This window comes from Leptodactylus fuscus, chromosome 1 (genome assembly GCF_031893055.1).
Source record: "Leptodactylus fuscus isolate aLepFus1 chromosome 1, aLepFus1.hap2, whole genome shotgun sequence".
NCBI classification, from domain to species: Eukaryota; Metazoa; Chordata; class Amphibia; order Anura; family Leptodactylidae; genus Leptodactylus; species Leptodactylus fuscus.
In genome coordinates this window covers 59,165,504-59,181,726 of record NC_134265.1, presented here as the reverse complement: position 1 = coordinate 59,181,726, position 16,223 = coordinate 59,165,504, and the positions used below count along the sequence as shown (strand labels likewise).

Below are 16,223 nucleotides of genomic sequence, written 5' to 3'. Positions count from 1 at the left end.
TATTTTTTAGTGAAAAACAACAAAAGTCTCCGACTAGGTGCGAGTTATATGGTACAAACTCAAAGCTGTTATATGGTACAAACTCAAAGCTGACATAGCTTGTCTTATACCTGTGTTGCATCTATTTTTGCAGCAGTCTAGACATCACTTATAAAACTTGCATCCAATAAAATGATGCAATCTTTACATATAATCTGATGCAAATAGGGTGTGTAGATGTCAGGTCTGAGTTTGCATCAATGACTCTTACAAATAGCTATCTTTATGGATTAGCCTTATAAAAGCCCCTCCCCCCCCAAAAAAAAAAAAAAATCAAAATTATTCATCCAACAAATAAATTTTTTGTAGAGTGTTCTTGGATGAATTGAAAAAAAAAAAAATTAACAAAAATAAAAAAAAAATTGTGGTGTGGAAATGATGTTCCCCACAAATATTTTTTCTTTTTTTTCCACAACACACAAAAATAAAATAACGCTATATGGCACAAGAGTTGTAATAATGCACCTATAAAAAAAAAATCTCACGTGGCACTAAGTTGTTTTTTTTTATGCCAAGGTTTTAGTTTTTTTTCCAGCCTTGATCGACAATTGGCTTTTATTAGTGATTTACGAGTTAAGCTGTATTGCAGTTATTAAATACGCCTGACTTTAGTATGACTACTTCAATTTTATATACATGATTAGAAAACATATTAAAATCATCTTATTTACAAAGGTCATCAGAGCTAGGGTCAAGCTGCTTAAATATTAACATAAGCTTGCATTAATACAATATGTTTGCTTGCCTTGGTGACAGAAACTACATTTCATACTAGAAGTACAAGTTCTAGTAGGCCGGATATTACGCTTACATCTGGTTTAGTTCCCTATAAATTTTAACACTTGATTAAAAAATGTTCTTGTTCTCTTCTGTTGTCTGAGTGATGCCATTGTCCAAAATATCCATGGTCGGATCAGCGAGATAATGCTGCTTGAAATTCAATAGAAAGGCACTGAAATTTAGGACTTTGGCAGATATGATGTCCATTCAAGAGAAGTCCGCTGCATTCAACGTGGGGAGTCCTGCCAAGTCCTGCTCCAACGGTGAGAATGTTTAGGAGTGTATAGTGGTGAGCTAAATTTGTAGTAATATTTCTTGGAGTAAGTCCTTTGGTAGACGGAAGCTGAGGATAAAAGAGAGATATGAATCAATCATGTTAAATTAACAAATTGGAAAGAATTGATAAATAACATTATACAAATGTACTATAAGGAAAACTGTATTGGGCACATGGGCTTCATAGAAGGTGTCACCTGTTTGAGACCCCTACGTTCTATATTTGAATGGATGTATACTCTTGTGGACAGTGGCATTACTAAAGTATTGCAGGCCCCGATGCAATCTTTTGTCTGGGCCCCCTACCTCATCCCTACAGTGAATTCTTGATAGTGATGGTTACAGGTACTAAGGAGTTTAACCAACCTTAGTGTGGTTAGGGGTAATCTGTGGGTCTCCTTGGCTTATGGGCCAGATGGAAACTGGATGGATAGAAAAATGATGCCAGTGCTTTTGGGCTACCTAAGACGCCTGGGCCCTGGTGCGACCGCACCCTCTACCCCCTCAAGTTAAGCCCCAGCTTGTGGACCTGCCACTATAGGGGATAGTATAAGCTCATAGCTAGGGCTAAACAGTAACTACGGTGGGGATATTTATCACAAAGCCACAGATTATGGCTTCCATCTGCAATAACAGTTCATCACAGTTCATGCTTATTATCATTTTTACCTGTAGGACAATATATGGTATAGATCTTTATATTAGTCTCTCTTATCTTATAGAATGTGATCACCCTGATAGGAAAATCACTTGCAATCAAAATGTCAGAAAAGCAAGTTATGGAAGTTGTGCTCATATGGACCCAATGCCTGACACTAACCCTCAGCCCTCATTGCAGGGTACAGCCATTAAGGACCCCTTTAGCTTTGACTTGCCTCTGGCCTGTAGCTCACACACACATATTTATAGCTAGGAGCAGTTTGGCCTGGAAACGAACCAACAGGATCTTTGACACCTTTATTCATGACATCATGAAATTGATAAAGTAATAAAATGTTTGACAAAATCAGTATCCCAATAATGAAATAATATAAAAATTGAATGGACCAAATGACTTTTTAATAATTATTTATTTTTACATATAGCCAATAAGTTGGTTGCACATAAATCGGTAGCGTTGTGTTTCAGACTGTGACTATATTTATTCTTTCAGCTGTAATACATATAATAACTAGAGATGAGCGAGTACTGTTCGGATCAGCCGATCCGAACAGCACGCTCGCATAGAAATGAATGGACGTAGCCAGCACGCGGGGGGTTAAGCGGCCGGCCGCCATCAAAGCGGAAGTACCAGGTGCATCCATTCATTTCTATGGCGCGTGCTGTTCGGATCGGCTGATCCGAACAGTACTCGCTCATCTCTAATACTAACACTAAAGATAACAAATAGTTAAGTAGTAAAATACATATACTATATTATAAAGTAAAATGTATATACTTACGTTTCATACATGTGACTTTAGGTAGATCCCACCTTCCATCCCCTCTGCAACGTATAGTTGGCATATGCCTTTGAATAAACCCATCTTTACAGTGGTATCGGATCATGGAATTGATTTCATATCTTGGTTTAGTTTTTCCAAATGTTTTAGCATTTTCGACAAGAGGAGGTTGTCCACAGGCAACTGAAAAATAAATGACCAGGTATGGGTTAACGAGAACTTTTTGTACTAAAATTTTGCTGAATTTAAGTAAATCTGGCATGCATTAAGAGACCTTAAAAATCACAGCCTGAACTCACCACCTCCTTCCTTATTCAATGCTGCACTTGTCAGCCAGCCACAACTTAATTGTTTGCTAAAATAATGTTAAACGTCTCAGCAAACCAATTATCTCTCCGCGCTACCGACAAGTTCAGAAGTTTAAATGTTGGCTTTATACCACGGGAAAAGAAAAATGAATATCCAGCTCATTATTTCACACATAGGATGTCTCTTACAATATTTTACGTGGATAGTTATATTATACATCTAAAAAATTATTTAAGAGTGTGAGGTTTTTGGTTGTTTTCTGCAACTTCGGAAGAAAATTTGGTAAAAATTAATGTAATGTAATTTTTTGTGGCAGAGAAGGGGAAGATGGCTGTCAGGAAGGAGAGCTGGATTGTGGATATTTTGGGGAGCATTTAAAAAAAAATGGGGTATGGAGTGGCTAAGATAAGACCAGCTAAAGGTTTTTGTTTCCATTGTAATTTTCCCTTCCAAGCAATGAATGCTCAATTTCGAAATCTGAAACACTCTAAATTTCCACTTCTGTGCTTTAACCTTTAGTCTTGGTAGTCAATATCCTTCTAGCTAATCTGCAATTCTAAAGCTTTAATACTTAGCCTAAAAATATAAATATCCATCAAATTTCTAAATTTATGAGTGGTTGATCTGCACAAAGCTAAAACTTCACAAATACACAACATTAAGGAAATATGAAGCCATTGATTGGGTAAATCTCTAGTTTAGTATATTATGTTTTATTTTTCTATTATAAATTGTTTAAGAGCTCTTAGGCTAAGGCCCCACGGGCTGGAAACGCAGCGCTAAAGCGGGAACAAACGTGGCGTGAATGCATTACGGTTCTTCCCGCAGCGCTCTGAACAGAAAGTTCACAGAATTTTCCCCCGCGAACTTTCTGTTACAATTATATCTACAGGGAAGCCGCCAGCATTTCCGTAGATAGAATTGACATGCTGCGATTTCAAAACCGCAACAGTTTTGGAAATCACAGTGTGTATGCGCTGCAATTTTTTCCTCAAAGTGGGCATGGGATTCGCATGAATCCCATCCACTTTGCAAGTACTGTAAAACGCTGCAATTTTTCCTGCGGCTTTTGGGCCACAGCCTTAGGGTAAGGTCACACATTGCGGAAACGCAGCTTTTTTTGTTGAAGATTTTGCTGCGTTTTTTTGAGCCAAAGTCAAGAATGACTACAAAAGGAATGATAGGTTCAAAAACCATTTGGTTAAAACTGAAGTTTTTTTTTAATGTAGATAAAAACAGTAGGCACAACACGTTTCGGATTACAGAAATCCTTTTTCAAGTGCGAGAAATCACAGAATTACGTCGGGCGAGATGCCTTGTTTTTGAACCTATCATTTCTTCATATGACCTTTGAGCGCAGATCCCTGACTACATCTACCTCTCGTGCTTCTCCCGGTTTTCCGGTGTCTCCTACGGAACTGCTGCCACTCTCACTCGGTCCATCCATTCTGTATATACAGATTCCAGGTGTTGTGACAGTTTCACAACCCCCACAGGTGAGAGGCTATATTGGTCATTTGTTTCTGTAACACAAATTTTACTCTCCCTCCATAAGGGCTAACACACTTAGAGCGCTCGGTGTCTCTGTTTTTGTTTTACAAAAGGAGTGGGAAATATATAGGAAGCTCTTGAACTTCTACCTTCTGCTAAACCCACTCCTAGCTTTGGCTCAAGAAACTGCATTAAAAACCCAAGAAGCTGCATTTCCGCAATATGGGGCCTTTCATAGATTCCCAGTTAGTCAGTGGACTTATCATCCAGTTCAGCATTTGTACGGTGACCTGACTGTCAGTGCCTCTCTCCTCTCTGTTGGCGTGGCAATAGGCCAGTAACCTCAGAGGGGGGGAGTGATTTGCTGGCAGTTCACGCTTTGGGTCCTGTTCACAAGTTGCTGTTTGGGAAAAAAGCCACTGTGGTTTATTAGGGAGTGAGGGTTTCAATATCCTATAGGGCATATATAGGTGTATATACAATTGCCCCTCCCTAGTTATTTCTTCACTTTTGTATCGACTGAACAGGTGGAACACAATCATTTTGTTTTACTTTTTGGATTGGTTTTAAAGGATATCAATAAAAGTGAAATTTTATGTGTTTATCCTAATTAGGAAGCGTTTTTTTACAGTGCCAAAATAAGCCACACGTAATTTACGTGTGAACTAAGCCTTATTTATACTTCTACCTTCAGCTAAATCCACTCCTGGCTTTGGCTCAAAGAACCACAACAAAATCTGCAACAAAAAAGCTACTTTTCCTCAATGTGGGGCCTCAGTCTTAAAGGGGTTCTCCAAGATCCCAAATCAATCATGTATCGTGAAAATAAGTCATTCATTTTGGGTCTTGGACAATCCCTTTAAGCACTTCTGGCATATCCAAGGACCCACCAATGAGCCTCTTATCTATGGGAAGTAAAGAAGTCTGGTGGTATAATATATATCATAGCAAATACAAACCTAATACTATAGACAAAACCTCTGAAAACATAACTAGTGACAGTGTAATGAAATATACCTGTTCCCTTCTTGCAGGTGTATGTGAGATGGTAGTTGCAGGGCACGTCATTCCACTGTCCATTCTCATGCCAAATAATGACAACACAATCTTCACCCGCAGAGAAGAAGCTGTCTGGTTGGTTTGGCCTCCAGTTTTCGTATTGCTAAAAGGTAAAAAAGTTACAATTATTTTATGGGTTTTTTATACTATTTTTGTTAACATTTTGAATTTACATGGAAGTTGTTTTTATTAAGATCAACATCATGTTTGTGATAGTCGGGGTTAACATGGTGAGTTCAAGTATATGCCAGGGTAATGACCGTCACTGCCGAGGCTCCAAAACAAAACACAGATTATTTATTTTTCTCTCCCCGACTTTACTTATATGGTTAAAAATGAGCGCGCTGCAACGTTTGTGTGTTTTCTCAACATGCCCATGAGTGACATTTTATGACCTCACAGCTGATTACATCATCAAACACCTTTATCTTGGCTTAACTACTTTAGCGTTTCTCAAGGTCAATGCCAAAAATCTTTACAAGAACAAGTTCACTTTCTATTCTGATTTTTTTTTAATCTTCTCTTAGCACCTTGGCCCATTGCCCGATAACACAATACTCTGCCATGAGATAATAATACAGGTACTGTACAGTCTATCACCAAGATTTGATCATTACATTAATGTTGGCTTTGTGACTCATACTGGGACTCAATAGGGTTATTTTTACGGTAATTTGCATGTCTGCCACAAATATGTTATGGGGGGGTTAAAACTATTCTGTAAAATGTAGGCTTGTTAGTTATTACACATTTGGGGTTAAAATACCAAAACCTACCAATAGTAGTAGGATAATAAATGCACACAAAACTTATAAAGGGTGTAGAAAAATATAGGGTATGGAAATAAAACACCACTATCCAACTACCTGTACTTATGGTAAATGAGTGAGATGTTTAAATAGGATTTGCCTAAAAAGCTTCATTTTGGAGTTTTAGTCATTCAGTTCAGCTATTCCAAAGATATAAGCCCTTCTAGTCTTGATGCATGTTAGGATATACTGGCCAAGTGGATGGTAACACAGAATTCCCGCCTCCAGAGAAATCACTGTGTTACCGCCCAATTGGCTAATATTTGCATCAACATTAAGGCTAAATCCCCACGTTGTGGAAACGCAACATTTTTTCTTATAGCAAATTTTGTTTTTTTGAGCCAAAGTCATAAGTGGATTGAGCAGAAGGTAGAAATATAAAATCTTCCTATATATTTCCCATTCCTTTTGTAGCCATTCTTGGCTTTGGCTCAAAAAACCACAACAAAATCTGCAACAAAAAAAAAAACTGCATTTCCGTAACGTGGCTCATCGTAAAAGAGCTTAAATCTGTGGAACGGCAGAACAGATTTGGATAAATCAAACCCCCAACCTGCCAATGTGAAGCCATAATCTATGCTGTGACTACATCCAATACTGACATTAGCCATCCTTTATTTTAGGTCTTTATTGAATGCAGTTTTTGCAGTATTTGTAGGCTGTGCAGTTTTTGTTGTTTTCACCTGAGTTTTACATAATTATTGAATATGGCAGTTTTATGGATTCAGCCATAAATATTCTCTAAAACAGCAATTTTTTTATCGTAAGAAATTCTTGACTCAGCATTCTTGGTTCCAGGCGTAAAGTTGTTTGAGTTTCTTAAATGTCAATGCAGTCACTTATTTTTTGAGGTATAATGGCAGAAAGTGTAATATTGAGGCATGCAGCGTTATTCTTTATATCCAGCGTGTGGGAGATTAAATGGCACCCTTTGCATTTATTGTTAGAGATTAGATGTCAGGCGGCCGAAGGCATTGATCGGGATTCTGGGCGAGCTCCAGGAACTGCTTCATTTCATCATGTTTGCCCTTGAAATTACTTCACAATATTGTTCGTTACTAGGTGTAAACTTGGAAGAAAAGTTCAAAGGAAAGCAAATGTGAAAAAATTCTCGTCTAGGTTTTCTGATATCTGAATTGTAAGTCACGTTAGGACTTGCTCAGTATCGTCCACAAATACAGCGGCCCAGTAAACTGGACATGATGGTGAATGGTTACTGATTTGTATCTCTGGCAGCCGTCCACTCTCTAGAGATAAATGGACATTTGACGGCTCAATAGGAAAGGTTTAACCCCTTCCTAACATTTGTCGTGCTATTATGGTGAATATTGAGTCTTTAAAGGGAACGTGTCAGGTCAGGCCCTTATAGATTTAGGCTTTAGCATCCCAAATCACCGTCTGTGCTCCCTGAATAGGGACTGTGAGCACTGAAGTGTGAGCACTGTAGGCATTGTAATAGGACACTAAACCCCTAATCCATAAGGACCTCCAGGTAGTTTAGTGTCCCAAATCGCCCTGATACATTCCCTTGAAAAATGGCGCTCACTCAGACCCAGATTGTTACTTGTTATTATGACAACAGGGAACTTTATGAAGGCTCCTAAGGTTGTCACATGGAAATAGCTTTTGAGGTTTGCTTGTTGCAGGCCTTAATAGCTAACTAAGCTAACTAGTATATTTCCCATACACTACAATATAGTTGCATTACAGTCTATGTGACAAAGGGATCTAATGATCATAGATTCAAGCCCCACAGACGGATTAAAAATAAAAAAGTTTATTGCGCCTGCACTGACTCCTGTAACGCCATGTGCCCAGAGAGTCCCGGAACACATGATTTATGCAGGGCACAAGTGTCAGACCTCACATTAGCTAAACTGCTGCAGCACAAGGCCCGGTTCATGTCTGCGATCGGTATTCCGTTCGGGGAGTACCAAACGCATTGACAAGCACACGGACCCCATAGACTATAATGAGATCTGTGTATTTTCCGTGCAGTGTCCGCACGAATCATGCACAGAGAAAAGTGCTTCATGAACTACTTACCTCTCCGTGTGATTTGTGCGGACACCGTGCGGAAAACACACGGATACCATTATAGTCTATGGGGTCCGTGTGCTTTCACTGCACACTGCTTGTCAATGCGTTCAGTATTCCGCTCAAGGTCCCCAAGCGAACTATATCATATATCAATATTCTTCAATATGTTTAATACCGTTTAGTCAACCCTTAATTCAAGTTGATATATTCATATTTCATTTCAACGCTAAAATATATTTCTATTTAACTATATATTATATTTTACCTCCCCACCTATACCCTATGTCCACTATAAATATTTGTTATACCCCTAACCAGAATGTATATCCGTCATGCAGCAAACTCACAGACTAAACGCTGTACTTTCTGTGAAGAACAGTGCCACCTTGTGGAGAAAGTGGCACAATACACCCAAGTTCTAAATTGTCAATTTTCTACATGGTGAACAAAACTTAGACTCTCCATGACATTTTATGCCAATTTGATAACTACTTAACGAAGCAGGAACACTGAATATGTCCCATTATCATACTTTATGGTCTACGCTATACCAGATGGAAACACATTTAGGTATAAGGATCTTCCCTTTCACATATTGACAAGGGTGCACAAGCTGAACATACATGTCATCTGGGTTGGTGTTCTTAGGTAGACGACGTCTTGGGCACTGTGCTGGTCATAAATAAATGTGTAGAGAAGAGACACGGTTTATAAGGATTTCTTTTGTGTACACAGATGTCTCATGGGCATTGAGATCTTTTACGGGGTTATATAAATAGTACGTCGGACTTGGTTATATTTCTAATGCCATATAAGGTAACTGCTGGATTCAGCAGAAGAAATTAGTCTATAAACGTCTGTGTTACTGCTTAAAAGAAATATGCTACAAGACACTGGCACCAATACTGTGCTGGAATTATGCAGGATAGATGAGAGAATTGCTTAAAGGGATCATCCACATTGGACAATCCCTATGTGTTAGAAGATTCCCTGCCTAGATGCTTGACATAGACTGTCCTGCAACTGGAGTCCTGAACTGTTGGGCAATACAGCAGCAAGTGTTCTGTTTCCCTGCAGCTCCTCTACAGGGGAAGTGAAGTATTACATGGTAGCAACTTAAATCAATGAGCTGGTCATATCAGGCATGGACATGCTGGGTCAAACAGAGTGAGCTGTTTTTGCCACTCTTTACTCTCCCTAATAGATAAGGGTCCCAAACTAGTTATCCCCTTCTTTAACCAATAATTTCCTAGCATGGTATTTATATATAGACTTTATAACCAAACAATCCCTTTAAGAGATGTCTAAAAAGCCTATCCTGTTTGTCTTAAGACAATTTCCACTCCTGGCATCCATCGGTCACCTCTCCAGACATTTCTATTTTAGTAACTACTTGTATTCCCCATGAAATATGAGTACTAGGGTCAATGTTTTTTAGAACATTCCTCTGTTATTCCTCCTGGAAATTTATAAAAGATCAACAAATGCATGTTACCATATTTCTTGTTAAAGTGGTGTGTTCTATACAATCTGGCACTATCAGTACAGATTGGACAATGTCAGGTCATGTAAGGATATACCCCGAAATGGCAACACCCATTTATCAATTTATTTTTAATTTTATAGGAGGAATAATAGAGGAAAACTACAATATAAAGGTATAACAAAAGATTTAGCAGAAACTCAAAATCAAAACACAATGGCCACAATATTTGATAATATATATCAATATGAGTTTCTTATTCAATTCCCTTACGGATGAAACAGTAGTGAATAATATAATATATTGTGATCCATAATAACCCTGTAAACAATATAAACAACTAACTAACAAAGTAAGCTTTACTCGTCTGTAACTACAGCAACACTTTGTCATTTTAATTAGGAACTAATTTCCTTTTGATGTTATATAACTAGTGGACATTTTCTAAATACTGTACATGTTATTCACAATTCTATGGCACTGTGCACTAGAACAATTAGAATATAAAGATCCTGATTGCAGTGTAATTACAGACAGCTACCACTAGGTGGTGCCATATCCCAAAGACTGATTGGCTTGTAAGGTAGAGCAGTTCATTCTCAGTCTCATTATTATTAGACGTGCATTTAGGAATTTCAGGTTATTTTTATGTTGTTTAGTTTTGGAAATATAGGCCCTAAGAATAGCAAAGTGAAATATTACTACGTGAGCCATTTATTCCACAACCTAATTTTAAAGATATGAATTGTTTTTGTTTCAGAGTATGAGAACTATGGGGAAAACAAATTACTAGGGCGTATATATTTAATATCCTCTTTTATTTAACAAGAGATAATAGTTTTATGGTGATAATTAAGATTTATAGATAGGAACAACAACAAAAAAACACAAAAAATGCAGCAGCCCTCTAGAGGGCGCTAAGACTACTGTATATACTAAGTATAAAAGTATATATATATATATATATATATATATATATATATATAGCATTACTGCCATAGTCATTAGTTGTGCACACACATGAGGGTCTTAGGGTCGCCTCTTTTTGGCCTCTTCACGGTGGGCGGGGCTCTCATGGTGACGTCATGCACCTGAGGTCACTGCTGAGGCCTGTGATTGGGCCACAGAGGTAACATGGGCACACCAAGAGTCATGACATCATAACGCTCATTATATGACATCACTGAGGAGACAGAGAGTGAGCACCAGGCGGAAGAAGGTCCAAAAAAGGTGGGGGGGAGGTGAATATCAGTGTTTTTTTCGTTTTTACGCCTCCCCTGGGCCTACACCACTTATAACTCTGGGGTCTGACAAAACCCATATGTAAAACATGCAAAAGGCTCGTCAATGAGCGCATTCCCCTTTAAGGCAGCTCATGAAAGTGAAAAAATTAGTTATATGAAATGCAAAAGGCAAATCAGCCAAGACACTCAGAAGAGCGGAAGTGTCAGTGCTACGGATTACAGACTACTGCATGATGGGAAAATAATTGTATTATTTCTAAACCCGAATAAGCCCAATCTTAGTGTTAAATCGTCGTCGCTCTGGATTGTAACATGTTAATTCCTGCATAAAGTCCCATCGCTTTACTGTAATTAACTCTGTAAAGGCAAGGCGAGCTTTAATACAAGGAAATATCTCAGACCGGAGAGATGAGAGAGCCTCGATGCTGGATCCGTGTAATGGAATAATAAGAAGGACTCTCTAGTTGTGACTTGCTGATGTATTTGTGCGGCTCTTGGTGATTTTGCCATCTCCAGCTAATCTTCAGCCTGCACACTTCCTTCCTATAAGCTGAGCTATAGACAATGTGATATAGGACAAGAAACAGCCTCCTGATAGGACGCTAATCTGACATTATAGCAGTGACCTCACCGCTGTACTAAGTGCCAATTATCACCCGCGTGTTTCCAAGGATTCTGAATAGCTCTTTGTATGACCTCTGCTGGTGGATGACATGGACTCGCTGGTACAACAATATATTGTGCCTATGAAGCTGCTCCACAAAGGGCTATAAAAAGTGACAATGACATGTTAGATTGAGCAAGCACAATACTAAATGATCATATAATGTACTCATACTTGTGCTCATTGTCGCCCCCTGCTGAGGACTGCACTTTATGTGAACTATATATATGCAAGTCCCCTGAATACAGTATATTACTTGATGGCTTTATAATAGGGCGATGTTGGACACTAAACCCCCTGTCCATGAAGACCTGTGGGTTGTTTAGTGTCCCAAATGACCATGACAGATTCCCCTCAAGGGTTTTTTTTCACATTAACTACTTTTTTGTCCATGTGCTATCCATTAAAAATTGGACACCATTATAGTGAATGGAGCAATTCACACATCGCATTTTCTCTTGGACTGGGAGACAAATCATGGCTTGCACAATGTTTCTTACTCTTGATAGCTTTATATCAGTCAAAGATCTTTTTACATTTGGAGATGTCGAAATCTTGCAGGTAACGTTATATTGCAGATCTGTTTCCCCATGGTGGGACTATTAAAGGATTATCTTATCTTATCTTATAATGTGACAACTATGGTTGGAGGATAAAGTCTGCCATTTCTACTCCTCCCCTTTGTGAGCCTTCAATCATTGATCTGATCTGAGAAAGGTCACATGACATATAGACCCGCAATCTTAAAGGGAGCATATCTCCTATGAAAAATAATAAAAACCACACATTGTTTTCTCTAATGTATTTCTTCTACAAATTTTTATGATCCTTCTTCTGTATATGGTTATCAGGGCAGTCATTGTGCTACAGCTGCTGTTAGCAGCACAGAGATATGCTTTACAGCAACCACATGGGCCATAGGAATCTGTAGTCTGCATATGCCTCATAGGCTCCTATGGGAGAGTGTTCTCATAGGTCATTGTGCGGGGAGGGGGATGAGGTGAGCTGTGACTATCATTTATGGTCAGTGGTGGTTACTTTGTTATCTATATATGCACGATACCTTTCACTGTGATCCTGCCTATAATAATGAGAAGATGGCTGAAAAGTGATATCTACAGAGCAGGAGGTGTCAGTCTATTCTGTGGCTCAGAAAGGTTTTCTTTTTACTATAGATAGTTTAATTTATTGACCCTTGGTTCACATCTGCATTTGGTATTCCGTTCGGGGACCTGCCGAACGCATTTGCAAGCGGTGTGCAGTGAAAGCACACGGACCCCATAGACTATAATGGGGTCTGTGTGCTTGCTGCGAGGGAACATGCAGACAGGAAAGTAGTTCACAATCTACTTTCCTGTCCGCTTGATTCGTGCAGAGATCTTGCACACTGCTTGCAAATGCATTCAGTAGTCCATTCGGGGGGTCCCCATGCGGACTCCCCGAATGGATTACCAAATGCAGATATGAACCATGGGTAACATAAACCCTGACTTTTTGATGAAACATTCTTTTTACTGCCAAGCAAGCAGGAGTCAGCGGGCAGGAGTGGGTGGTCATTTCTTCTGACCCAATGACGGCCACCTTGATGATGTGCATTTGGTTAGTTCTGCCAATGCCGTCCTAATATACATTGAGCCTTTCTTATTGATATGAAACTTGAAATAATGGGGAAAAAAATCTAAAAATACAAAGTTTTCTTAATAATGCCATCATTGTCTGCCTGTCGGGTATCTGTCTGTCTTGCTGGAGACAAGCATCTGTTGTGTGGAGATGTTGAGTAAGTTTTGCTGTAGCTAGGCAAGTAATGAAACTGAATAATGTCCAAACCTCAAGCCGAAATCATTTCCAAGTATCTAGAGTTTGGTTTCTAAGCGAGTCTGACAGAGTGGCAACGTGCCTGATATGTAGTACAGAGACAAAATGCTGAGCTGTGAAGAGCGGCTACAATTGTGCAATGTGCGGCCGCTGCCAGGTACTGTTCTCTGGCATAACAAACCCTGCGATCTGTATAATGTTAGAATCATTAAATAGCAAGATATGATGTTTATGGAAAAGTGGCACTTGGCTCTATGAGTCTCCATTCTCAGCGCAGATGAAGTGAGCTGACAGCACAGTCTTATGGCACGTCTTATGTGGTTTCACAGCTGGGACACTGTCTGTTTTTGTGGCTAGCTCCATTATTTATTGGCAACGTGTTTGTGCCCATTAAATAGCGATAATACTTGATATATGAGCCCCCTTTAAATGTTCACGGAAAGTCTAATCTATGTAATACACCATGTAAGTGACATGAAACAAATACTACATTGTTTGCTTCCTTTGTTGATTTCCTGCTGGTATTAATACTTAGAAAGTCATTATGTCTTGTAGGATAGTCCAGTGTATCCATCACACACAAAGCAGAGTCATTCCAAGCTTTCTATAGCCATAGTAGTGGTTTGTAAGGTTCTGTCTAGCTATACAAATGTCCTTGAGAATGTAGACCAGATCAATGTGCTCACACTGTACAGCGCAATAGGCGCTGCTGGGCAGAAGGGTGTCCCTGGCTAAGTGTCAGAAACGCCCTTCTGACTGTAAAGCCCTACGGTACCGGGACCGATAGCGCTTTACACCGGGCACAGATCGGGAAACCGATAGTGCGCTGAACTCAGCACACTGTCAGCTTTCCAGCAGTATATAGAACTGCCTGTGCCCGATCTGATGAAAGGTCCTCTTTAAGAGATATCAACGGGGTCAACCACCTGGCTCATCTGCTGATCAGCTGTTTGATGTGGTTGTGCTATCATGACATGATGCGAGACAGTCATGTGACATCACGTTCATATTGTATAGAACGACATATCGACAGAACAAGGCTCTCACTGTAGCATAAATGGGATCTATCAGGTTTCCAACAGGCTGTCCGAGCCATTATTTATTTACTTTCCTTATTTGTAAAGCTCCAACATTTACTGCGGTGCTTTACAGACATTAATGGTCACTGTCCCATATAGGGTTCACAATCTCCCTAAGTTTTTGGAGTGTGGGAGGAATCCGGAGTACCCAGAGTAAACCTAGGGCTCCAGTACTGCAGGCAGTGGTGCAACTAAAATCTTGTGGGCCCCGATGCAATCTTTTGTACGGGGCGCTACCTCATCCCTACAGTGAATTCTTGATAGTGATGGTTATGGGTACTAAGGAGTTTATTCATTCCTTAGTGTGGTTAGGGTAATCTGTGGGTCTCCTTGGCCTATGGGCCAGATGGAAGCTGCAATTTCAATACGGATGCCAATGATTATGGGCCTCCTAAGGCTCCTGGGCCCCGATGTGACTGCACCCTCTCAAGTTACAACCCTGACTGCAGGACTACAATGCTAACCACTGAGCCACCATGCTGCGATTTTAGACTAATGACTTAATTACTATCAAATGCAGAAAATTCCTGGCGCATAGTTTCTGCTTTATACCAAATTCCACTACATCTTTAGTGGACTAAGGGACTTTAGGTCCCTTTTTCTAGATACCAGGTCTCCAGTCTGTGTTCAGCCATTTTTAGGATATGCATACAAGTGAATGGAGAGAGTCAGGAATGCACAGCCATCTCTTTGCTCACAATGAGCACAAGATAGGGGTAAGGGAACCCAAATTCTCAAAATAAGTGTTTGTTCCAGAGGTGGAACCCAGAACTATTGTATTACATGGATAACTAATAAATGTATAAGTTGGGGATAGTCCTTTAAAAGTCCCATGCATGCAATAACATGTATATGAACACTTACCAGCGTGCTGCCATCAGTCCAGCGGAAATCGTGCTCAAACATTTTATCATTTAGACCAATCCACTGGTAGTCATGACCCAAACCTTAGTGAGAAGACAACAGAATGAAGAAATCATTGGAAAAAGATTGTACGTGACAAAAAAACAATAACTATTCACATTTCACATCGGTACTTACGGTTCACAAAGTTCTGTTCATCCTGTGATAAGATGCTGGTCAGGTGACCTCCCTGTACACGACATTCTCTCTCAGCGGCATCCCAAGTGCGTCGGTGAGCAAAGTATTTGTAGCAATGGCCTTGGAATTTGTGCCAGCCATAGTCACAGACTTCTGAGTCTAAGGTGGATAGAGAAGAATTACATGAAACTAATATCTTGTAGCAGAGCTGGATATAACACCACAGATAAAACCGTATAATATATGATACTCTGTACTACGTTCAGTTCTGCTGCTTCTCTGCATACATTTCCACATATTTCAGGGGCTTATGAGGTGATACTAGTGCGAAGGGAGATTTTCCAGTGCATTGCAAAAATCCTTTTCTGTAATACCATTTAAGAATACTGTAACCAGACTTTCCTCCTTCTCCTTTCTATAAAATGTAAAATACCATCTGTCCTGGTTTGGAGCAATTCTATGAGATAAACAGTATACATATTATAGGTCATTTATTTCACTTGCTCCATATATAGGACAAATGGATATTTAGATCTAGCACAGGTGCCATTGCAAACTCTTCACCCCTTACAGTTGTGCCCACCCTTAACATAGCTCCAATTTGGTTAAAAATTCCAATTTTGTACAAAACAAATACGATGAAATAGAGTGA

General features: G+C 39.5%; 1 protein-coding gene across 1 annotated transcript in view; it reads right to left on the bottom strand.

The window, feature by feature from the left end:
- Positions 1 to 570: 570 nt before the first annotated feature.
- The window catches only part of LOC142200580 (versican core protein-like), a 76,151-nt gene continuing 60,498 nt past the window's right edge, over positions 571 to 16,223 (bottom strand). The window contains exons 11-15 of the mRNA XM_075271032.1: positions 15,572 to 15,730; positions 15,395 to 15,477; positions 5,355 to 5,499; positions 2,538 to 2,720; positions 571 to 1,162 (exon numbers count right to left, since the gene is read on the bottom strand). Coding sequence (XP_075127133.1) covers positions 1,047 to 1,162; positions 2,538 to 2,720; positions 5,355 to 5,499; positions 15,395 to 15,477; positions 15,572 to 15,730 — 686 coding nt within the window. The 3' untranslated portion in view covers positions 571 to 1,046. The remainder of the gene's footprint in view (positions 1,163 to 2,537; positions 2,721 to 5,354; positions 5,500 to 15,394; positions 15,478 to 15,571; positions 15,731 to 16,223) is intronic.